General features: G+C 41.6%; 1 protein-coding gene across 1 annotated transcript; it reads right to left on the reverse strand.

Moving 5' to 3' along the window:
* Positions 1–265: 265 nt before the first annotated feature.
* Positions 266–25,621, reverse strand: LOC130175307 (inactive dipeptidyl peptidase 10). Its single transcript, XM_056385723.1, has 25 exons — positions 25,457–25,621; positions 19,452–19,566; positions 18,463–18,558; positions 18,215–18,309; positions 16,377–16,448; positions 12,063–12,115; positions 11,395–11,476; positions 10,793–10,913; positions 10,513–10,667; positions 9,532–9,629; positions 9,224–9,347; positions 8,787–8,828; positions 8,609–8,713; positions 7,810–7,901; positions 6,974–7,021; positions 4,495–4,613; positions 4,296–4,343; positions 3,829–3,927; positions 3,265–3,331; positions 2,923–3,117; positions 2,769–2,823; positions 2,566–2,665; positions 2,398–2,456; positions 1,762–1,834; positions 266–1,667 (listed from the first exon to the last, which is right to left on the reverse strand). The coding sequence occupies exons 1-25, from the start codon at positions 25,493–25,495 to the stop codon at positions 1,450–1,452; spliced, it is 2,370 nt and encodes a 789-aa protein (XP_056241698.1). The 5' UTR covers positions 25,496–25,621; the 3' UTR covers positions 266–1,449.
* Between the last annotated feature and the right edge of the window lie 1,154 nt (positions 25,622–26,775).

Below are 26,775 nucleotides of genomic sequence, written 5' to 3' on the forward strand. Positions count from 1 at the left end.
TCACTTTTAATCAGTGTTGGCAGGTTCTATAAAATGATCCATTTCAGACCCGCTTTGGATAACCTAATATCAGTGGCCCTAATCTTTGTAGCCATTTAGAGCAATAATAACAGATAATATTTGCTGTGAATGCCACAGTGGTACTTTAGCAAAGACCAAAGGCAGAATTTACCAAGTGTTAACACATGACAGATTTCATAATTATCCCTCCAAATGGCTCTGTTAGACTGCAGCTGTGATAATTAGTGAAGGAACCAAAATAAAATTAGCTGTAAAACAAGAAGATCAACCTTTATTGTCAAGGGTTATTGGAAAAAAGGAGTAGCTGGTTGTCTAGTGAGGGCATTCATTTTCAAACCAACTGCATGCGGTTTACCAGTGTGGTTTGGTTCATAGTTTGATGATCAAGCCCACTACCTTTGTGGGTTGCAATGTAATGGCTCATCAGTTTGTCCAAAGAAATAATTTAATTCTGCAATACACAAGAATGATTAAAATGCCAAGATGTATAAAAACAGAAACATTCTGTACTTCCAAATACAGTACACAGACAGACCTACATAGATGTTGCAATATTTCTTGAATCAGAGCTTGTGGTGTTAATAGTTTCAGTTGCATACTCATTCTTAATCACATAATGCAAGTAATGCTAATAAAACCAGTGGATAAAGTCCACAAAATGTATTTGGCACATTTAGAATGCTCCATATGCTTCATCTAACTTAATTTAAGCCAGGAACACACAGTACAAAAGACCCAAAATAACTCAGATTTTACGATGACATCTTAAAGATTGTGGAGAATGCGCCCAGGCCAGTGACCTGTAGGGCCAGTTTGAATTTAAGATCAAATCTCCTGGATCAGAGTTGTCCCAGTTGTTTGATTTTGTGTCACTAGAATCTGCATAAATATGAATGTCATCCTGTACTCTATGCTGGCTTATTCAGAACTCTGTAGTAATGCTCAGGTATTATTTCTTAGTCATTAAATGTCTTCTAGGTCTTCTCACAGGATCAGAAAGGTTTTTATAAGTCTTCTCGTGTGTTCCCGGCTGTTGGCAGATTTTGATCTACAACCCTGATGGGCAATATTTAAAACCTGCAAAACACAGAAAATGCAGTGTAAACTAATCCACGTCATGCAGCCATTACGACATGCATGTATTAAAATCTTTGTAAACTTTTGGCAGAATCAGTAGCCTTCTAGTCCACATCATCTCAAGTGACATTTGTAAACAAACAGCGTCTCAAACATACAGTATAACGGAAATAATTGTGTGCAACAAGGTAAACAGTACATAAATTTTTCCAGACGTTATAGGAGGTGATCTGATGTGTTTGGTCCCCACTCCTGTGCTCTTGTGCCTGGTAATCTGACCCAAGGTAATGCATAAGATGGCATACAGTCCTAAGAGAGTCTTTCCAGAAGAAGGAAAGGGAAACTCTGGGCTCAGTCATCTTCCTCCTCTTCATCCTCTATGGGATCTAGGAGAACGCTGTGCTTCATGCAGTTTTGGAGGTAGTTCACCACTGTCCGCTGGAAGTGCTGAACGCTGCGGGGCTCTCTCAGGACGTGACCCTCGTCTGGGTACAGCTGCAGTGAGTAGTTGGCTTCCACCTTCACCAGTCGGCTCAGGAGCTCAGCACTGTGCTGGAAGTGTACCCTCGCTTTGACCAAAAACACACACATAGGGGTGTAAAAAAAAAAAAAAAACCCACAAAAGGAATTCTAAAAAAGCAGAAAATTTAACAGAAATCTCACCATCTGCAGTTCCATGTAGAATAAGGAAATTCTCATCTTTCAGCTTGTTAACCTCCTCCAGCAAAGAGGCAGTCTGAAAAGATACACCACAGCAATATGAGCACTTTATTGGGTGTACCTATCTAGCTGAAACGGATGCAGTCTAACACAACAGCCCTGCAATAAATCCCACCTTAATAAAAGTTTTAATGTTCATTTTTTATTGGAATTGTCTTAGAGAGGCGTTAACTAAACTTTATGGTCGTCTTGGAGGCTGTAAACTGTGGTGCAGTTGAATTGTATTGCATTATACTGAGTGGTGGTGTTTGTAAGGTTTAGTCCGCCCTCACTGATTTAAATGGGGTGGATAAACAATTAGAAACACCTCTTAGTATAACATGATACAATTCAACTGCACCACAAATTAAAACAGCTGAAATGACTACAGAGTAGAACCGACACCTCTCTAAAAGGGTTTCAACAAAAAACTAAACTTTATAACCATCATGAAGACAGGATTTATTAGAGGACTGCTGTATTAGGTTGCATTAGTTCTGAGTAATACATTTAATTTACAGCTGAGTGCAAATCCACAGGCAAGATTATTAATTTACAAAAAGCCATTTACACCTGAATAGATGAGCTTTAGAGCCTCACCGAGTAAGCGTGCTCCTCCTTTGCTGGAAGGCCTAGATATCTCTCTGAGAATGCAGCACCTGAAAACAGTGGAATAACTGGTATTCTCCAACATGAACTGTTTCTCTGACTCATTGCAATTAGTATGGCCTCAACATATGAATAGTTGATGACATGACTGCAACTCACTATAAAGCCTGAAGTCAGTTACTGGTGCCATGGCAGCTGTGCATTGAAAGAGTTTATCTGTTGCAGCTAACATCTTGAGAGTTAAGTAGCCACCAAATGCCTGTAGGGGAAACAGAAAAGCGCCTAAACAAACAAAGCACGTGATAGTGTTTATGGATTCAACAGAAAGGAATTGAGTTAACAATTTAAAAACATGGGGTAACCTTTCCATAGAGGGCCATCCGACGGTCATCAATGTACGGCAGTTGCATCAACAACCTGCGGAAACATCATAAAAGCCTGTTAGGTTATCAGTTCACAGGCTTTAGCAACACGTGTCAATCAAACAACCTTATGTTGTTGTATAACTGCACTGACTCTACAACTCCCAGATAATCTTTGACTCTAAGTGAGCCAAGCTTGCGTGGATCCACAGCGGTGGTCTTCTGTCCACGGCCAACCCCGCTCCTGCCGTCCACCCAGGCCAAGGCCACGCTTTGTGTGCTGGAGAGGACCTGAGGCCAGTCAAGGGCAAATTCCTCCGTCACCGACTGACTGCCAGGAACGCCGTCTCTGAGCAACGAGACGAACAGGATCAGCTAGCGTGGTGACAGTTGTTAGGAATGGAAGATGGGCGAGAAAAAGGCTATGGGTCATAGGTTGCAAAACAGACGACATAAACATCCCTGTTGCCTCGCGTGCTTGTTCATTGATACTTACACAATGATGAGGAGAGGGTGCAGGTTGGCCTCGTAACCCTGAGGTAGAGATAGTTTCAGGTGCAGATCTGAGGAAAGCAAACAGGGATTGGACAAGGTTGACTCTTCACTGACATGTTAGGATTACTGCTACATTTAAGAGCCTGAAAATACACCTGAACCTCAGCAGCACTTATTTTAAACAAAAAAACAGAAGGACAAGAAAAATCATTCACAACCACCTGAAGGCACACATGACTCACGCTAATAACCTAATCACCAAATACAATAAGTGATTGCTTTAATTGGTACTTAACCATGTCAGTCCCTTCCTGACGAGACACTTGCAGTGTGTGCTCCACTGTCGCTGCTGAATATAGTCTGACTGCTTGAGAAAGGGACTGCAGGTGATCTGTGAACGCTTTGTGGCAATTAACCTAAATGTAACTATGACCATTTCATTTAGTTCCTTAATAATACAAGAGCCAAAACAAATAATATAAGTATGTATGTATATATATATATATATATATATATATATATATATATATATATATATATATATCTAATGGTTTCTTTGTTGTACCATGGTTGTCTGCTGGGAGTGTCCTGAACAGAGTCTCTGGGAGCCTCTTGTCCTCCAGGGCTTCAGACAGAGGGCTGTTATCCTCCAAGATGACATATCCTACAGGAGATAAAACACCACTGTGTTATGTTTTTCACCCTAAACATCAAGACAGACACAGGAGCCCATCAGGTTGTAGATCAAATCCTTATCATCTCCATGTGAACGGCTCTGACTGAGAGCCACAGACAGAGGGCAGTGTTCACAAGCAGGAAATGGATTAATCTACTTTCTGGTCTTCATGAATATATCGCCTCCTGCAGGCTGTCATAGGACACTGCAGACACAGATAGCACACACACAGATAGCCTGTGTGTGTATCTCTGTGTGTGTGTGTGTGTGTGTGTGTGTGTGTGTGTGTGTGTGTGTGTGTGTGTGTGTGTGTGTGTGTGTACATTATTAATGAGACAAGCAGATGTAACACTCACTGGAGGGGTCCTTTGTACTGTGAACTGTCACTTTAGGGATTCCAGGTCCTGGGGATTTTTTTTTTCAAAAGACAACATTATAAAACCAACTGTCAGAGCAGCATGACACTTTCATATTCATTGCAAGTGTGTATGTATGTATGTATGTGTGTTTGTGTGTGTGTGTGTGTGTGTGTGTGTGTGTGTGTGTGTCATTTACCTAAGCAGTAGAGGGTGAAGTGGGTTTGATTGGGGCTGAATTCAGATTTAAAGAAGCGACATCCATCTATGAGGTTACAGGAGATGCACCGGCGCTGAAACACTCCATCCAAGTTGACACTTGGAAATAAAAGACCAGGGTTATTGACCACACTTGAGAAGACTAGGACAAGTCTAAATCAGATTGAATTGCTCCAGGAAAGGGTCAATTGATTGCTAAGATATCAAGGAAAAGTGTCAGTGTCTAGAGACACACCATTCAGCGAGCTGACTTTTCAGAAACAAATGGGGTTCAATAAGCTTAGACATAAAAGCTGTTATACAGATTGCTCTGTTAGGCAGTGTTGAGTCTCTAAATGTACTTCTCTGCTCCACTGCTTACAAATTTCATACAGGATTAACCACAAGTTTAAACAAGCCATCTTCCCTCCTCCATAATATTGAGCTATCTCCTGAGACACAAAGCTATGTCAGGTAATAAAACGATGCGAAAGCAAAGAGGTCGATGAGTAAAAGAGCAGGTGCGCTGAGCACAGGTGGGACTTTAAGTCTCAGTGACCTAAGCCTCAACAGCACAGAGGGCTCTGGTCCACTGAGTGGGGTTTTATGTGTCTATTTAACTGTTGGCCTGAAGCATATACAGCACACAAAAATAAAGATTCTCACTTCAACACATTAATGTGCAGTCACTTTTTTAGGTATCCTAGCAGTGTCGCTCTGGGGATGGCAATATCAGACTTGTTTGTCAATCCACCACAATGATTCAGACTGATTTATCTCATCAACTGTTGGATGGATGGCCATGAAGGATGAAGACTACTGACCCTGGCGATCCCCTAACTTTTCCTCTAGTGCCACCATATGGTTGAAATTATTATTATTATTTTTTTACACCCATGGGCCCTCATTTATCAAACGAACGTACGGCAGAAAACCATGCGTACGACCATTTCCACACAAGCTTCGGCATTTATCAATTTGGACGTGAGCGAGGTGAGATAATCATTGTTGCACTGTGGTTGGTCAGATGTTTACTCACTCCCCTATTTAAACAGATGCTTTGACAGTTATCAAATCCTAACGATGGCAGATTTACTCGTTTTGGAGGAACAATACGCGCGTGTCAGACGTGATCGCGTTTTAAGAGACCGCAGGGATCTCCAGATTGCTGGGTTTCCAAATTTGGTTGGAGCAATTGATTGCACTCATGTGCGTCTGAAGGCACCATCCATGAATTATTACGCATTCATCAATCGCAAAAACTACCACTCTATAAATGTACAGGTGATTTGTGATGCCAAGCTATCACTTTTAAACGTGGTGGCCAGGTGGCCGGGGGACACACACGATTCTTTTATTTTTCAAAACAGCTGTGTTGGCGCGCGGCTGCAGGAGGGGGCACTGCACAGCCAAACTCATCTCCGTTACCCTCTTCCACACAGCGGTTTTATGAGCTCCTTTGATCCCACTCTTCAGTCTGCCAAAAAGCACTTCCTTATTTTGCGCCACCTCAGATATCAGGATGTCGATCTCCATCTCTGAAAAGTTTCGTTTTTTGCCAGATACTCTTCTCTCCATGTTTGACCTTAGTGGGCGAGGCCTCCGAACCAGGAATATTTAAGGGCGTAACATGTTAATGACGATCGAATTCAGCCGCCGCATTTATCAAGACCCGATCATTCGTACGCTGGGATTGGTCAGATACGAATGTTTCATGAATCACACGTGTTTCCTATCGTAAGACCAATTCTGCGCTCAGATCTGCACCTGTTTTCACGCAAGATTGATAAATGAGGGCCATGGCGTCTATAGGTTGAATACTAATGACTTTGGTGAATCTCTTACTTTTCATCCAGCTCCAACAGCAGGTCAAAGATTTCTCTTATCCAGTGAAGTAGCACTATTCTTTGCAGACATTCATGGTCCCCTGATGGTGTATCCTGTGGACTTAGTTGCTCCCCTGACTTTTGCTGTAGCACCATCTTAAGGTTGACATTTTTGGTTTTAGGTGTTAATGTCTCATTAGCTATTGGATGAATTGCAATAAAAACTGTTGCAGACATTCATATTCCCTTCAGGATAGATTAGTGATAGTCTGACTTTTCACCTGATGGCATCACCAGGCCATTCATTCATTCACACCATTTATTGTTTTGTTGGTCCAATACATTGGTTTATGACCAAATACCCACAAAAGACTAATGACATTCCCATGACTTGAGCGTCAGCTGAGCTTTGTGTTTGTTTTAAGTGATTCCGATACCGCAGACGCCATAGAAGTCTTTGGACTAAAGTCTGACTGAATGAAACGTCAGCATCTCTCAAAAAATGAATCAAGAGATTGTTTTAAGGTTGAAAACACAAACAAAGAGAAAACAAAATACTCCACAGCCCACAAGACACTTTATCTCGGTCTATAGTGTTGTATAGACTCTGTATTCAGCTGAGGTTAGGCTGTTTTCGCAGGAAACCATGCTCACCTGTAAAGGTGTCTGCTTTGTCGGGATTCCTCTGTGCTCAGGAAATAGCTGATGAGGAGAAAAATGAACCACAGACATAGCAAGTTATTCAACACTGCCAAGGAACTGCAGATCACCTTTGGGTATCTTAACCTCAGCCTAATTATTCTGGCTATTAATTATTCATGACGAGGACCTATTTACACATATTTATATACTTCAGCATGTTTATAAAGTCAGCTTTGTTTCACATTTAATTTGTTGTGCTGATTTACAACATCTGGGCAGTGGATGTACACTATCCACTTCTATAAATGTAAGTATTGGGAGGCAGAATGACTTGTCTGGAGAAAAAGAGTAGTTTCAACCTGTGGGCTTTGGGACTGAAAACAATTGCCTAGATCTACATTGACTTTTCCTTGATTGTCTGTGATGCTCACACCTCAGTCAATCTGTTCACGAGGGGTTTCTTCCCCTAGCAGGATGAAGAGAGATTTAAGCAATAATCTGCTCTGGTCAAGTGTAAGTAGTCTTTTGTTCTCTTCAGTGGCAATACACTGCCACAAGCAAAGTCAGAGTCAAAGCCATTTCCTTTGGCCATTTAAAGTAGGATCAATGCTACGTGTTAAAAATGGTCTTTTTAGTTATTTTAAACAGACAATCTTATATGTACCATTCACCCACAGTCTCAATTTTCCTCTCCAGCTGCCGACATCATTTTAATGATCATTGTAATGATGGGCACTATTCTACTCAACCTCCCCCGTAAGTTGTATATTCATAGTAAGGAACTGCGGGCGGATAAATGAGCTGACGGGTGCGTCAACCCGGCTCCACACACTGTGGCTCTCACATACATTTTTCCAGCCTTCTCGTCTAGGGCGCAGAGCAAGGTGACGTCCCAGCTCCCCGATGTCAGGAAGCGAGGAGGGACGGACGGGATGGCGGGCTGCGTTACACAGAGACGAAGAGGAATGTAGAGGCAGGCACATATACAGAATAAAAATAGGTGCAACGATACAGCAAGTGTGTGTCAGAGGATGAGGGAAAAAATGAAGATAGCTTCATAAGAGTTAAAACAAATGATGGCGCTGGTGGCAACAGAGAGAGTTCAGAAAAAGTACTTCTTAATGACTTTGTTTATTTTTATGAAGTCATAAAGACACAGGAGAGAAAACTCTGGATTTGATCCTGAGCCATTAATGGTTTATATGAGCCCAAAGGTGTGGGACTTAAGTACCCAGCAACTATAAAACACATGCTCTTTAATGCCAAATTTGCTTGATTCTTCTATGAGAAAAAAAGCATATAAATATTTTAATTGCCCCACTCGAGATGATTTAATTGTTAAACTGAGACGAACTGAAGTCCTTCAAAAATGGAAAGGGCAAAAGACCACTAAAATATTAGTCAGTGAAATGACTCAGATAAAGATTGTTGTTTTGTTAATTGTATAATTAGGGAGAAAATACAATAACTCAATAAATTGATTCGCTAATGACAGAGACTGACTTCAGGCTGCGCTGCACTGTGCTGCTGAGATCTGTAATCACACGCTGTTTTACGTGACCCTCGTTGAAACGTTAACAACCGGTCCCGTCAGAAATCATTCAAGGATGACATGAAGCAGTAAAAGTTAACAGCCCTAAAACTGACCTGGACCGAAAGGCCAGCGATGTGGTGAAACTCTCCACGAGCGCCTTGTTTGGCCGGCAGGATGGTATAAAACACAGAGCCGTCTGCTGAAAACAGTGGCACGTCCTGTTGAACAAGCGCATCAAGTCAGAAGAAAAGTCTGGAGCGAGAAATAGCTGTAAACATGAGAAATACTTACCTGTCGTTGGTTTTGCATTATGTCCATGGCCATTTTGTGTTTCTATGGATTTAAAATCATAAAATATAGACAAATGTATTAGTCACACCATTTAAAATGCACTTACAACATCTAAAGCTGATTTCAAAAGCATTGTATTATTATGTTTATTATTTATTAAATATTGCATTAATGAATAATTGGCAATGGGAAAACTGAAATCTGTGAGGATTTACAGAAGGGGAACCAGCAATAAAATACTGCAGCACATCACTGAAAATTCCTCTCATGCAGCAAATGACCTTAAATATTAATCCAGCCAGCTGAGATTTGAGAGCTTAAGAAAATCAATCCTAACTCCCAACACTGTGTAAAAGAAGCAAAGGATTCTATTAAAGTTGTATATTGCAGCGAGGGGCGCTTGGATTACTAATGTGGAACGACTGATGACTGCTCACCTCTGAGCATGCCCCTGTGGTGGCCTCACACACGCAGAGCACTGATTGGTTCTGGGCACGATTCAGCCAACGAACCGCGAGCCGGGTGCTGCTGATCCAGGTCACCATGGAGATGTAGCTGTCTCTGAAGAAGCAATGCAGGAAATGATACATTGGGAAAAAGATTGGAAAGTGATGCAAAGGAATGGAGAAGAAAAAAAAGAAGCAGTGAAGGGTAAAGGAATTTACACGCATGTGATAATTTCTGACAGGTGGTGTCTAAAGTTTTGAAGGTTTATTCTGCTTTTACATTCATAAAGATGTACTACCTGGCCCTGAGGGAGTCTGGAGGCATCATTTCCAGAGTGTGAGCTGGACCGTAAAGATTCACCACGAACAGACTGACTGATGGGATACTTGAGCCAGCCTTGGAGCACAAGCAAAAGAAAAAATGATCATAAACTCTAAACAGATTTCCACAGTGACCAGAAGATACATTTATTTGACTTTGGTAATCCTCTGACTTTACCCCTAGTGCCAGGACTGGGTCTAAATTTCACTAATAAAGTAAAATATCTCAACATGTAGTGGATAGATTGCCAGAAGATTTTTACATTCATAGTTAACAGACGATGAATCCTTAAAGGGGCTGTTTGTAAGTTTTCTCTGCTGATGAATGTGCTTTCTTGCCAGGAGTCGGTGGTGGTGGTGGTGATGGTGGCTGGCCAAGAGCTTCACCCATGAGAGGTAATAAATAGTACACCCTCTGAGCAGCACTACTTCTTCAGGGCAGATAGATGCTACTCGGAGCTAACTGGAGCTAGCTGTTTAGCATACTAACTTCAGCAGAAGAAAAGAAGTGATAGAAATAGAAGGAATACAAGAGTTAGCATTGGCATTGCTTTCCACTGATAAAGAGAAATAAAGTTTGATGCTGTACTCACATTTCTTACTAGACTGGTTAGTGAAGACCTGTCAATGCTAATGTTGGCTATGTGCGACAGCAAAACTTACTAATAGCTCCTTTAAGACTTTGGCATCACCATGAGGTTCGCAGTTGTGTTTTTTTAGTGAAATGTCCCAACACCTATTTTCATTCATGCCTCAACATTTGCTAATTGTAGCAATTAGCAAATGTTAGCATGCTAACACGCTATACCAAGATGGTGAACATGCCTGCTGAATGTCAGCATTGTCAGCTGTGAGCATGTTTGCATGCTTATATGAGCATTTAGATCAAAGCAACACGGTGCAGCTTCGTTAAAGAGCGACTAGTGTGGCTGTAGAGTCCTGTTTTAACCAGTTTTCACCTTGGGGTAGGGGAAGAGCACATTGGAGGGATAGAGACCACCTAAGAAGTGAGGTATTTCCATCACAGGTGTGGCAGAGTTGTTGATGCTGAGGTATGCCAGTCGGGCCCCGTCCATAGACCACCAGTGGGCAACATATGTCAAGAGCACTTCCTCTGTTTTAAAAGACAGTAACAGTTTTAATTTCAAACTCAAAAATAAAAACATTATTCTGCTTTTGATGATTATAGCTGCCGACTTGAATTTGTAGATTTGTGTGTGAAGCTGGAAGACATCCTACCCTCATACGTCCAGTCAGAGAGCCCATTCACCACATTCTGCTCCTGGTCGGTGGTTGTGAGACGCAGGGGTTTGCTGGTCACACTCAGTTTGTAGTAGATATCTCCGTCACACACATAGGCCTGGCATGAGCAGCACATACAAGATAGTGCCAATTCATTATCAAAGATGGTTTGGTTGCAGCCTTCATCACTGGCTGTCTGAATTGAGTGTCGGACACCGTCCAAGAGTGAGAGTGAATCATTGGCCAGCACACACGCAGCTGAGAGCTAATACATCTTTACTTGCCAGTTGATATGCTGCAGATGAACACTGACATAGCACCAAAAGCCAATTACATTACAGGGAAGGTAGATGAATTATATTATGAGTGTTAAGCAACCCCATTATAACTGCACAGTCATTGCAATAACCTCTGAGCTGGAGGTCTTTTCATAATGACAAAGACATGGTACTATTGATCTTATCATTATGAAAACTATGTCATATTAAGGCCATTCATACACAGCCGGTAAAGGTTGAGAAAATCTTATAATATTGACAGGCAAAGTCGATACAGATTTTAACACACTGATCAGGTAAATGAGTAAGTGCCTGGCTTACCAGCTGGTTCCCCTGAGGCCCCCAGGAAGCATATTGTAGCACTGCCTTCTCCCTCTGTGGAGGGTTAAGCTCCTGCAGATCCCTGGAACACACACAAAACTCAAACATAAGCCCTCCATTAGGGACAACTGTCCTGGTTTAAGCCCTTTGAGGTCCATCCATGCCCTGGCCTTGAGAGAGATACTGTAATATGAGGACAAAAGAGCAAGATGCAGTGAAGGAAAACAAAACAGAGAATGGGATTGCTTCATGCAAGAGTGCAACATTTCTTTTTCCATATTCCTAGCTGCATTTTTTTTGCTTCCTCTGGACAGGCAAACATTTTCCTCAAAGGCATATTCAGGCAACTATTAACATTGCAGGTCTTCCTGAAATCCTTTCCACTCATCAGAAGTTCCATCCAAAGAGTTTTTCCCACTGATATAATGCAATATATATATATATATATGAATCTCAGGCAGTGAAATCTGAAGTACAGTACAAACCTTATGTTGGGATATGGAACCTGGTAGGGACACTGACGAATGAATGCATGTCTGACAGAAATATGAGGTTCTGATTCGATGAGACACGCTTTGGGGGCAAGTCTTTCAATCTGCATGTCTGCTTGCATTGGTAACGCTCATGCCCAGTGCAGCCCATGCATTAGCATTCACGATTCCACCTACCCATTAGCCACATTGTAGATAGCATAGGAGGCTGTGAAGGACTGAGAGAACACCTGAAAGAGGTAGAGGATATCATGCACACAGGTATGTCACGCTTAGATGACACCACATATATTTTAGTGCTCACACATGCTCATTCACATGAGGCCGACCTTTCAGTCAAGCAATAAGCAACAGGAAGCTTCTTAAATCACTCCAATTTACTGCATCAAATGACTGATTGCTTTTATAAAAAGGGTAAAACACCATTATGCTACAAAATTAGAAAGGCAAATTGATCATTAATCTCTATATTAAAGGTCCCATATTGTATAAAGTGAGATTTCCATGTGTTTTTGATTATAAAGCAGGTCTAGGTTCTATATTAATACTGTGACCAAAGGCATCACCCTCAGCCATTCCCCAAGCCCAGCCCACCCAGAACCACTGTCCAACCATACAAGATTTGGTTTCTCTGAGAGTCTACCTGAAATGTGATACATTTTGATTTGATCACTCAGAAAACAGTCAGCCAATCAGAAGAGAGGATTGGCTCACTGACCTGTTGTGACTAGAGCTCCAGAAAGAAGCCTGAGAGAGGAGATGTAAAACTACATTGAGATAGTTTTTGGTACTTAATCCACAATATATCTTCTTATGGATATCAAAACTAAAAAATAAAACACTGTTAAAGTATAAAATATGGGACCTTTAATTTACAGTCGGTAAATAACAATCTAATGGGCCTCATACTGTATGTATCTGTATGTGTGGTAATCTTTAGCAAAAACCAAGTATTTTAATATTGCCTAGATTATTACTGAGCCAATCACAGTATAGATTAAATTTATATGATTCATTAAACTGCTGTGTGCAATTTCCATCCATATTATATCAATATTGTGCTCACAAGTGAATAGCAGAAACTTGGATCACATGGATCTTTACTTAAGACTGAGTAAAAGAGACAACATCAATGACATGACAATGAGGAGAAAAATATAGAAACCAAGACAGACATTTTTATTATTAAGCTGCATCATTACAGCTAATATCCTTCCCACTGAGATCTATTGTGGCTGGCAACCCTGACACAAGCATCAGCAGTTCAATGAATAATTAAATTAACATGCTGAAAAAGACTATGGTACCAGAATCAATGAATGTGTGCATGTGTATATGTGTGTGTTAACCGTAATTGATCACAGCATTACCTGATGAGCTCTAGGTATTATATTGATTCCTACCATTTTCTTTTTTGTTTCAAACAAAGGGTTGGAAACAGGCTATTTGCCCAGTGGCCTCTGAAAGCCTCAGCCTCCTGGAAAACCAGTGCCTAAAGAAATTAAATGTCACATCCCCTATACTGCACACTTAGCAGTGGAATTGGATTTCTCCTCTGTGTTGTTTGTCTGTTGTTAGAAAATGCATGGATGGAGTGACACAGGGGTAAAGCTACAGGGGTATAGGAGGGGAAATGAATTCTAAGGCTATCTAAGTGAAATTGAAATCTGATTGCACTGTAAAGTCTCAGCATGAGGGGAAACACGGTGTACAGGAAAAGAGCCGTGTTACAACAGAAAAGCACTGCAAAAACAGGAAGAGGAAGGAATGAGTTGGTCAAATGCTGAAGGAAAAAGTGAGGGAGGGAGGTATAGAGAAAGAAACAAAGACAGGAAGGGGGGCAAGGATGCAGAGAGGGCAGAGGCACTGGCTGACAGCCAGAGTTGACATGTACTCCACACACAACAAGGACTGATCTTGAGTTACAAGGAGCGTCACTCTTTGAGACCAAAGGGGGCAGCATTGTGATGAGCACCATGTTCAGTCAGCTGCTTATGATTTGTTAAGGAACCCTGCGATTCTGCTCATGATTTACCAACATGAAGCCAGTGGCAGAGGTTGTACGTTATTGTGTGATTTCATGTGTCCGTGTGATAAACAGACAGAAAGACTGAGAACATCTGTCTCCGAGAGGCAGAACGAACTCTAATGTGCCTGCCAGTGACATGTCATAAATCCTCCAGATTGCTCTGCTTGTCACCCCTAATGTACACCCCACCCCCTCCTCAACCCATGCTGCCAAAACAGGAGGAGGTGGGGGGGGCACAAAACACAGATTAAACACTCAGAAGATAGCGTGGGATAACAAAGAAAACATACAGATATTATAACATCCTTTGCATGAGCACAGATATTGGGATCTTTTGTACACTACAGAGATAATAGCATCCTTCCTCCTCAGAAGCAGCCCCACAATGCGCTGCCTTTGATACCAACACCCAACAGCATTTGCTGCAGAGTGCAGACACGACTCCCTTGGCATTTTATTTGTCCCTAAACTGCGCTCTCTTGGCAGGCACTGTTCTGTTTGACTCTGCTCATCAATCCCAAAAACCTCTGTCTCCTCTGAACTATCTTGCCATCAGTCTTTGAAAAACACATAAGTCTTCTCTGCCTGCTTTTCTCCTCTCACACACAATCACAAGCCGGCTTAATTCTAACAGGCTCTCCTGTAGGAAATCTGCTTTCTCTTGTTCCTATGTGTCCAAATCCCTAACTCACTTCTATGTATACCTTCTTATCAAAATCCATTTATTTTCCCCCACCAGACACAAAACCCTCCCTAAAGCCTCTAGAGCTAATACAAAATCCAGAGAAGGCTTTTAACTTTACACACAGCCTGCTCATCCATTTCTCAACACTGTACCGCTCTCTTTTTAGCATCTTTGTCAGTATTTGATAAAGATTCCGATTAAGGTCAACTGGGCAGTGTATTTAAGGGCAAATGGTGCATATCCCATTTTTTCTTTTCCCCTCCATCACAAGTGGCTCCCACTGTTTCTCTCTCTTGTTCTCTGCCACTCTCAGCAGCGCGTCGTTCTTCTTCCGAACAGCGAAGCTGGTGCCTGGCGCAAACTGCTTCAGTCAGCACAAATCCCCCCAGAGATAGACAAGAAAAAAGTGAGCGAGAGTCAGGAAGATGGAGCGAGAGAGGGAAGGAGGGTCCTAGAGGGAAGGGGAGAATGGAGGAACAGCCCCAACAAAATAGCACACAAAATGCCAACCATGTTCACACAGACACACACACACACAAAAACATTTCTAAATATACAAATGATTCCAGGTGGCATGCCCACTGCCTGCGATTTCCTCGAGTGTGCATACACACTGAGCATACAGATGAGAACAGACAATTCCTGCTGATATCAAAGGAAGTATGCTAATGACACGGCATAAATCAACCAGCGCAATCCACAAACTGGGCAAAGATCTGAGCCCTTTCTCTACACACATATCCGAAAACTGATTGGGTGTATGTTAACCGCTTAATAATTCAGTTTGGATGCACTGTGTTTGTAATGACTGCAACAGGCTCACACACACACACACACACACACACACACACACACACACACACACACACACACACACACACAGAAAATATGATACACAGAGATTAGAGCAAAAGCAGATCTCTCTAAAGAAAGCCCAGGGCGACAGAGGAGACTGAACGAGAATGAGAGTGCGATAGAGCAGCAAAATCTGCTTTCATATTTTTAATTTCCTCCTAATTCTGTTTCCCTCTCTTGCCGATTACTTGCACATTACACAACTTGCCTTCCCTTTGAGGAAAGAGTCAACAATTTATTAGTGGTACGGGTATTTACAGAGTGAGGCGGCTGGTGGGGGGGGTGGTGGAGGAACTGAGCTATGTGCTGCTAAAGTACAGGGAGTAAAAGATCTGTTTTGTCTACCCCAACGCTTATCTGAAAGCACCTGCGATTGTGATTCTTGTCAGCTTCTCATTAAAATTCCTCACCGAACTAGCAGGGCGATTTCATTATCACGGCTCCAACTTTACCTCTTCATGTCATTGATCCCCCCTTCCCCCCATCCCCTTGCTACCAACTTCACACTGATCACTCACTCTAAGCTTTCCTCAGCCCCCTGCACCATCCGCCATCAGCCAGTTTAAATATTCAACTCCCCATATGTTATCCCAGTCATTTGGTGGGCGGAGTTATAGAGCTACAGACTGCTGCAGTAGCAGAAAACACACACACACACACACACACACACACACACACACACACACACACACACACACACACACACACACACCCTCCTTCATGTTTGCACTCCTTCTCTCGCTCCGATTAAGATGCATGTCACTGTTGTTTCGCAGCCACTAGTGCCCTGCCAGACGTGCAGGTTTGTGCGCAGTAACAGTTTGTCTTCGATATTAGTGCATAATTTTATGACACTGGATATTTTCTGAGGGTAAAAATCTTAACGGTGCCTGAGTCACCTTGCCATTCAAAGCAAACTTACCGGCTGAATGTTATACGTCAAGAGGACAAACCTCTTGTCTGCGGACACTTGGAATTTAGTTGTGGTCAGATCCTGTTGAAAACAAAACAAAGGAAAATTAGACAACACTTCATCAGAAACTCCTATTTGGTTTCCTTTAGAGAAAGTCGGTTGGGATATTTGATATAGCCCTTCAAGGGAGATGGGCTGTAGTAGTAATTCCAATGTGGATTTACTAATTACATTTTAATTCTGTGTTTCAGTGTTATGGGGATCCGAATAGACTTTGCACAGATAGAATCAGGAGACCTTGAGCTTTCAAACAATGTATAATTTGTCAAGGTTGTGTGAAGACTGAGTCTGGTACAGACCAAAACACATCTAAAGTAACCAAGGCCAAAGTGTCCCACAGGTGGAACAGTGTAGTTTAAAATGTAAAAAAACAAAAAAACAAAATACACCCCATCTTATCTTTCCAACAGCTCAAATAAATCAGCCATTGTTTTGTTTCTTCGCACCCTAACGATAGTAGTGTACTGCATTTTGTTTGAGCTGAGAAGCTGTAACATACGCTCCACAGCATTTCCATAATACTCCAGTGCTGGCTTTACAACACTACACTGGCCTGATTTATCAATTCAAATTCCTTTTTATAAAAGGCATATTACAATTTGGCTCCACCATATACTGTATCAGCAAGTTCCTGATCACATACATGTCCATTAGGGCACCCAAGTCATCAGAGTGCGCCTGGTGACCAAGCTTTTGCTGTCCTGACTCCTACACTACTAAACAGTCTCCCTCTGGGTGTTAGATCAGCAACATGTGAAGCAATATTAGCGCCACATTTTCCACTTCTGTCTGTCCCAAAACTGAACTGCACTCACCTACCAAACAATGGAGGCACGCAGCTGACCACCAACATCGTAGGTTGTGATGTCAGGCGACCAAAACTCAATGTCAGGACAATGTCGACGTCAATTTGGCGTAGTATATTGAAAACAGCTGTCATTGATTAAATATTATATATGTATTATATAATATTTATATTATATATGTATTATATAATATTTAAAGTCTGTACGAGTTAGAGACCAATATCTTTCTGGCATTACATTAATATCTGGCGCCAGCTTGGACGACATTTGTCCTGGTATCTGAAGCTTTCCACTGCAGTGGAAAACAAGGCAGAACCTTATGAGCTACTAGTTACATGATGCTAAGCTCCCACAGTGGAACAAGCTCTGTTGAGTGTAAATCTCATCTCAAAACCAATTTACTTTCATTTTTTTCATTGTTTTGACTTGTTCTTATTCTTTGACCATTTTGCTTGGCTTTCATTTAAATATTTATTCAGCTACCCAGGTTTTGAAAAGCAATTCTTTAAATAAGATGTACTTCTTGGTATTCATATAAGAAAAATATCTTTTTCTGGAATTACCAACAGCAACAGGGACGATAAACCATATCACAACACCGAGGAAAGACTTCTTCTCAACCTGACAACGGAACCCTGCTTAAAGCTCCCCAGCGATGACCCATATAAGTCAGTCAGTGTCGCGCAGAGGCGGTGTTCAAAATGATGCCCTTGCTTGGAAAATTCTCTTTGAAGGCACATGTTGAGGGCTCACAGAGCAGCCAGATTGGGGGGAAATGAGCTGATACTGTCACTCTGCCAAATCTTTTTTTGTCTCAGCTGTGGGATGTGGAACAGCGGGACTCTACAGTTTCTCTTTCGCTCTAACTGCAAGCATCTCCCTTTATGTTGGCCGATCAGTTTGTCCAGGTGTCTGTGAATATGAGCCAATCAATACTGAAGCCTGTCCTCTGTCCCCATGAGCTGTGTTGTGATAACTCGCCAGGGAGCTGTTGTCCAGCAGAGTTGAGGTGAGGTTGCTGTTGAGGCTGAACGACAGGACATGTCCCTCTCTGGTGCGGAGAGCCACTTCGTTTTCTGGCAGGGAAAAGACAGTTCAGGGACGGAGGGTCCTGTGTTATTAGAGTGATGACTTGAATCCACAGAGGCAGAGATGGTTACTACTGTATGTCTGCAAACCAGCGGCTCAGTCTCAGATGAGATCATTAAAAGGTTTAGTGAGATCCTTACCGTTCAACCATGCGACACAGGGGTCGTGAACTTTGAACTCCTCACTCTCCAGGTCCTCCATGGTGAGATGGGAACGGAGTAACAAGTGAGATTCATCTTTAAGGGCAGAGAGAGTTAATTAGTTAGTTCATCTGAAACTCCTTTTATGTTTACAGACAAACAAAGCCTGAGCATGTTTTTTTAGTGTGGCCTATATTTCCTGCTTCAGTACATTTCCAATGCCATTGTTAGTGTGTTTGTAACATTTTATGAGTCCTTGCCCATGGTATGCCTCCCTTCAAGCAAAAGTTTTACATGTTGGGCGATACTTTTCCTTTCTGATGGATAGTTAGATTTCCATTGAATATAGCTTAGCTTTGAGCCTGGACACAGGGGGAACAGTTAGCCTGGCTCTGTCCATTAACAACCAAATCCACCTGCCAGCACATCTAAAGCTCACTAATTAACTAATTAGGCTATATCTTATTTGTTTAATCCATACAAACACAAAGTGTAAAAACATCTATTTCATCTAACATCTGTTTGTTTTTTGTTTTTTTGGGAGGGTATAATCTCTCAGAGACTATTTCGTGGTTGCCTGGCAACTGCTCAGAGCCAAGAAATAGTCACTGAGATTTTAACACTCCATAAAACGGTGAATTGTCGTTTTAACACTGTAGTTTTTGTACAAATAAAACAAACAAGATAAAAAGTGTTATAAAGCGTGAGCTTTAGAGGTGCTGATAGCAGATTTTGCTTCCCTTGGAGCCAGGCTAGCTCTTTTCACCTGTTTACAGTCTTTTGTGCTAAGCTAAGCTAACCACTTGCAGCTGCAGTATTGATCTTTTCTTATAACTCTCCACTTTACAAAGTAAATAAGCACACTTCCCATAATGTCAAACTACCCCTTTAATTCCCCACATCACAATCCCAATTTGCTTTGATGCTTTTACTTCCCTCCAGCTTTTCACCCTCTTTTTCTCTCTCTCTCTCTTTTCCCATGTTCTTACCAGGCGTGAGGAGGATGACAGAGAGAATGACCAGAGACATAACAGCCAGGATCACCACCATGGCAATTCCTATGCCCTTCCAGTTCCGCGGGGGACCGTCTGAACTCCCCAGGTCCTGATATTGAAGGGAACACACACACACACACACACACACACAAACAAACATGTTGATAAATGTGAGCACAGCCGAGGAGGAGGACATTAGTGATGCTTCATTTCCACAGTCTCACAGAAATTTCTCCCTGACAGGCATATCAGTACAGTGAGCCTCAGGGGGATTGAGACCAGTTTTTAGAATCATGGAGACTTTACTGAATTACATCAATTTTCCATATGAGAACTGCATAGAATTGTTGCATTTGAGGGATCAGACTTTAATTGCAGCAGCAATTTTGGCCACACCATCATTTTTCTTCACTATCGCCTCATTTCATCTGTTACATGACTGATGGGCCATGTGGTATTCTGAAAACTGAGTGTCAAGTTGTCAAGAAATGTGTGGTGCCTGAAACTACGGTGTGCTTTTATAGAGGAAGCTGCTTAGGTGGATCAGGATTTATTCAACAGCTCTGGATGAAGTCGTTAACGAGGTAATAAAAAAAAAGGAGAAGGAGAAGGGACTATGTAACTATACAATGAGTTATAGATGAAGCTCCAGCTGCCAGAAGTGCAAAACTTCACGTTTAGGCTCAAGTCCTTGTACACCCCCTGTATGCCATCAGGGTGAACTGATGGAATGAGCTGGCATTCCTATCAGTCACAATTAAACACAATTGCATGCTGTTCCCAGGCTGCGCTCCGCTCCCTCATAATGAGTGGCTGGCACTGCTGGAGCCACATGCCCGCTGGAGTGTGAAAGTTCAATCATAGAGCAAACATAAAATTCAGCCTTCATCATCGCTGCCCATCCCTTTGGCTTAACCCCTCACGGACTCGTTGGTCCCAATCACCATCCTCCAGGCCTTGGGACGAGGGGAGGGGGGCAGACGGCGGAAGGAGGACATCTATGTGGTTCACTGGTCAACAGATTGCTGCTCCTCCGCACTCCCTGGGTGACACCAGCTGTCCCTGAGTCTTTGCTATTGGCCACACTCGCCTGAACAACCCCACCTAGCACCCCACCCCCCCCCCCCCACCCCCACACACACACACACACACACACACACACACACACACACACATATATACAAGTGCCCCTGGCACTTTCTTTATTAAAGTGCAGAGAACTGACTTATGTAACTGGAGTCAAAATGTCTAAAAAGCCCATTTCAGAAAAGTGAAAACAGAAGATTAAAGGTCAGCTCAGGTGAACCAGAAACAGTGGAATTTCTCAACTTACTTTATAGTTCCATGTTATTTTAAAAAATAAATAAATAAAAATAAATAAATCTTTGATACAGATTTTAATCCTTTTGGAAGTTCTCACCTCTTATTATAAGGTTTTACTTTATACACAAGATGAATTGAAGACATACAAGGTCTGCTTTACCTCAAATGGTTGCCAGCACAGGACACCAGCCAAGGTCTCATCTTTAATAGATAGTCTTGGCTGCAGTATCATAACATGTTCAAATTAAAACGACTACCACTTGCACCTGCAGGGACAACTTTTAAGTGATGTTAGAACTCTCAGTGCAGACCAGAGCTGGGTGATTGATGTCCAAGTCTGTGTATCTACTGGTCTTTCTAACACTCTGTTTTATCTCACTCTCCTGCCCTCTGAGCACCCAATCTCTCAGCGAACCAGTGTAATCCTTCCATCAGATAAAAAAACCTACAGTAGTCTATGAATCTTTGATAGAATACAGTCAATACTGCATCACACTGCACCCTCAGCAATTTCTGTTTGACTGAACAGGTACAATTTTGAAATACAGAGAATTCTGAATTGAATCTCATCACATACAGCCTGGGTATATGATGTATAAAACTACAATCCATGAATAGCAATGGTCATGTATCATGGCTACATTATCATAAAACAGTTTATAAAGAATTAAACAGTGCTCCCAGGATCTCATAGTTGAAAGACACATTTCAAATTAAATTCCTACGCTTGACTGGTTCCACCGCACAGTATTTCATTTCCAAGTCCACCCTCTAATTACAGTGTGCAACATGAGGGCTGAACATCCTCCTAATGGAAACAGCTCTTTCCCCTGAGCCCAGACATTAGACCATACTTCCAATTAAGGTTGCATCGTTGTTAAGACGGACCGCAAGAATCCCACATTTCCGTGAATTGAGGAGTTTTGTCACACTTGCAGATGAGGTACAGATGCACTGAGCAGATTCCCAGGGGTGAACGCTGGCAAAGACTGGCTGCTGGTCACGACGCATGAGGGACTCTAATGCAGCACAATCTGCTGGCACAGGTGAAACAGATGATGAGCTGGGCTGTGTGACGGACCTGGCATATCTCACTCAGATGGACAAGCATATTATCTCAATATCTTAATCTCCACATATCTCAGACCAGGGTTTGTGCTGACCCAGATCCAATATGAATCACACATAGACCTTCCTCATGTTATTCAGCCTGCCTGATCCCGTAGGAGTTGGAGTAGAAGCCTGGACGAGGTTTCAGTCAAACACCAAAGGGGTGGGAGAATGCAAATGAAGGGTCTCTGTTTATGGATAACCCTCTTGAAGGAATCCCCTTTTTTTTTTGGCAAACCATGCAGAACTGCGTGAGAGAAAAGAGAGCACTTACATTTTCCAGCAGTGCTCTGGGACTTTTCAGTCAACCAAAAGAGCGAATCGATAAGGTGTGCAGTTGTACAAGGTCCAGAGGGAAACAATTAATAGTGGAAATATAGCTGTAAAGGAGACTTTTAGCTAGACTTTGCCGGATAGACTTTCTGGCAAAGTGTGACACTTCCATGTGGAAATGATAAAAAAAAAAGCCCTATTCTGATCTTTCTACCACTTCAATTTAAAAATCAGACTCATCAAACTGGAAGCTTTTATTAAACTACACACAAACAGATTCCAACCAACTGGCTCCTTTTTTCTCTTTCGAAGCACTGCACACAAAATCAAACAATTCCAACTGTATTGATTGAGTTTGCACTCTAAAAAAAGCAAAGCCACACCAAACACAATTACTCAATCTGCACAGTATGCACCGCAGCTAGGTTGCGTAGAATCGAGGCGGTGCTAAGAATTCATAAATTAGGCTCAGGAGACCTCCTTAACTCCATCTTCTGTGTCTTTGAGGCGCGGAGAATCCGACAATAAATCACATGCAGCAGAACGAGGGAACCAATGCAGGCTATTCAGGGATTCTGGTTCTGGATTTGCATACCTCTAACCCCCCCACCCCACATACACACACACACACACACACACACAACACACACACACACTTTAACATCAGGCAATGATGTTTATTACACACATGACATTGGCAGAGGTATCAATGAAATAACCATCACCATAAAAAGGTGGAGATCTATTGGCAGACACATACAGCCCTCAATATAACGTATATGCTCCTGATTTTTAATGATAATCACCGTAATTGCTCACAAGGGAAAGCTGTGTATTACTAACTAACCCACGTATATTTTACCTTGTCAATATCTCTCACTGCCTCGTTTAAAATGAAAGTCATCATTAGAGCAGGCTGTAACTTTAGCATGGTCAGAATAAATGGTCACCAAGCAGCTGTAGTAATGAGATACTAGAGCTCAATATTGATTCATATCTAGGCAATCTTTCATCACATCCAGAGGAATTTATGTGCCCCTACACATTGCAGCACCGCTTCTCCCTTTTGTGCTTCTTATCTTAAAAAAGGCAGTAGGTGGTATAAACACCATATGGGACTAACTGGGTAGTTTTTTTGTTTTTTTTTCCTTTTTTGCCCTCGAGGCTATTGCCAGACAATGCAGCACAAGCCACAGTGAAGTGAAAGACCTGCCGCTTTAGCCTCTGCTGCTGCAAGGCTGCCTTTACTGTCTTCTTCTTTTCATGCTCCCCGTCACGCATAAGAAAATAACTGTACAAAAGGGTCCCGTACGAGATAACCTTCCCTCAGCATGTCCAGCCACTCACAGTAACCCAGTTCCTGCCTCAGGAACAAGCAACGTCCGTGAAACACACGTGGGAGAGCTGAGGGTGACATGATATAGAGTTAGAGTAAAGTATGATACAGAATACATTACTTTTCACTAGGGATGAGACTCTACAGAAATACTGTATCAGCAAATAATATAATTATTATACGAATTATGAATTCACCGTGTCATATTGCCACGTTATCAGGGAATGAAAATAAAAACAATAGCGCCTTTGTAGAAACTAATTAAATCACTTTTTTGTTTTCTTCCTTAATGCCAGGGATTAACCGAGCCAGAACGAAAGCATTACGTTTTTGTGGCATGAAATTGTGATATTGCTTTCATAGTTGCACTTTGCACCTGCTGTACGGTAGCTACATCTAAAATGATGCCACACAAATACATGACACAAGTGGCAAACCACATTATTCCCTAAATCACTGCATCTTCCTACCAACAGAGACACATTCGACAACCTGTAATCCAGCAATAAAAACACAAATTAAAAACCTTATTGAAAATGAGCGGTTGTGCGATTTGTCTCATTAATTGTTTTTCCTGTGAAAAGCATATTGACTGGAGGCTGTGACATGAGATGTTGCGACATTTGCAGGTAATGGATTGTCTATAAACCCCCGCAGCCTTGTGTGGCCCTGTCAAGGAGACAATAATACTGCAGGATTATAACACAGACACTTTCAGACAAATTTCACTAAGATTTCATCACATTACAACTGAAGGTTAGTGTGTCACTTAATGTCAGACATCACTGTGCTCATGTTACAGGCCAATTCGACATAATTCAACTAATAACTTAACTGCTCGATCTAGGCTCTCGAACACTTTCCTCCACCAGGGCAGCTGAGTACTAATGATATCATGATTGAAGCTCTTTCCCAAGAAGGGTGGCAGTTTGATGAGATCTGTTAATTAGTCGACTTGGCAGGGTTTTACATCGTTTCACTGCCCTGTAGATAAACAGAAGCACTACAATAACATTTCTGAACAATGTTTGATGGCGCATGACAAAGTTTTATTCAAAGAAGGAAACACTATATTAGATATAAATCATGCAAATGTGTCTATCAGCAGTATGTCTAGTGAAAATATTAGATTAAATCATTGATAATTAGATTAATAGCATTAATTAATGTTGTGTTGAATCCAAATACTTTGCCCCAACCTACTCTTCATGTAATATCTGAAATTGTGCGCTGACAAGTTAGTTCTGACATAAAAACAGAGGTGAAATGCCTTTTAAATAAACCAGAAAAAGACACATTGGAACTTGTTGGAATTCAATAGGAGAGGTGCATTGAATAATAATTTGGAGAGGATACATGTTTGACTGTTTGCATGTGTCATCATCAGTAAGGACTGGTAATAGTGTGAGCATCAAATAGAAGATGTTGGTTCATAGTCTTTGTTCATTGCCAATACACCTACACAGCAGAGGGATAATCAATCATCCGGTGCAGGCTGTGAGCCCCTTTGTCAGTGTGCAGGTCCTGACTGAAGGGAACAGTCTGCTGGGACAAATTATTATATCTGATTATTAGAAAAATGAGAATTGCTACTGATGCAGACATTATGCAATAAAAGTATGGATGGGACAGAAGAGCGATTAGAGTGAGAGGCTCTGGACGTCGAGTTACTACACCAGCCCGCACCGCAGTGCACGGAGTCAGTGTCAAGAAGATTGATATTGACGAGAAAGTCTGAATGGGCGAAATGGCTAAAACACTAATCGATAGTCATCGCACTGTGGGCATACATGAGGAATTCCCCTGCTGCACAACAGAGCACTCAAATCTCCCCTCACAGATTAGATACACGCACACACACACACTCTCATCTGCTCTGAATCTGACGAAACACAAGTGCAGATAAAACAATTAAAGAAAAAAACAACAACAAAACAAAACAAACACGCTCACATACCAGCTCCGTGGTCATGTTCTGTTGAGTTGTGGCAATCATTGTAATCCGCAACAACCTCTGCTGCCTCTGTAGCTTGAAAACCCGCCGAGCGGCTGCACTGTTGCACTGTTGTCTTGCGGAGCCTTTTCTGCATGCTCTGCTTCTTGCAAGTTTGTCCTTGCTGGGCTGGTGGTCTCTCTCTCTCTCTCTCTCTCTCTCTCTCTCTCTCTCTCTCTCTCTCTCTCTCTCTCTCTCTCTCTCTCTCTCTCTCTCTCTCTCTCTCTCTCTCTCTCTCTCTCTCTCTCCTTGAATGACTCGTTCACTCATTCGTCCATTTCTATTCTGCTTATAGGCTATTGATTGGCTTAGAAATTAATCATGACAGAGTGTTGTGACTTTAGCTGCTTCAGCATTCCTACAAACAGTCAAAATGATTACATGAGTGATTACATGTAGGCTACATATAATATTTAGTGAATGATTAACTGCCAATTTTATCCATAAACATTTAAATTTTGGTGCTAGGATTGGTGCTAGTAATGTAAAAATGATTCACTTCAATTTGTATAATACTTATAAATGCATTATCTAGTAGTGGATGTAACACAATAATATACTTGAGTATATTATTCAGGAATAATGCTGCAGTGCCTTATTTCTAAAGTATGTGCAAAGTCATGCTGAGTAACATACGATGTGAAGCTGACCGTTGACTGTTGGTCAAAAAAGCAATTTGAACATATTAACATTTTTCACAATTTTTCTCTTTACATTTTTTACCCTTAACAGTCAATCAGTTATTAAAGAAAGTAATTAGGTATTGATAATTAAAAAGAAAATGACACCTCTGCCTGAGGTTTCTGTTAAAAGAGAAAGAGAAGCAATTTGATAAAACACAACTTTACAATAAATGAGCACAATAAACTAAAAATAATTACAGTCATAAAATGTAAAATGGATTTTGACAGAATTCCTCTACAAGCCCAGGGGCAACAAGAGGGAAGATGGAGGATATTGCACGTTAGTGGTAGAAAATTTAGGCTATAACAAATGTGTGCCTTGTGTAGGTTTTATTGAAGTCGTTATTTTTCCACTTACATGCTCCAAAAAAAAAGCCGTTCATTCACTAGTGTTGGTTTTATTTTGAAAGTTGTAACCGGAAGTGTGACGTCTTTCTTCTCCTTGATTTCTCTTTTTTGATTCTCTATTCTTTGATTGATAGCTAACTGACAACATTATATTTTCGAAATGGTATTTTACATTCGCTTGTGTACTTGTTGTTGTCTGTTAGTGGTACCACCGATGCAAGTGTCGGGGGTAACATTGTTTTTTATTTTGAA

Source organism: Seriola aureovittata, chromosome 9, assembly GCF_021018895.1.
Source record: "Seriola aureovittata isolate HTS-2021-v1 ecotype China chromosome 9, ASM2101889v1, whole genome shotgun sequence".
NCBI classification, from domain to species: Eukaryota; Metazoa; Chordata; class Actinopteri; order Carangiformes; family Carangidae; genus Seriola; species Seriola aureovittata.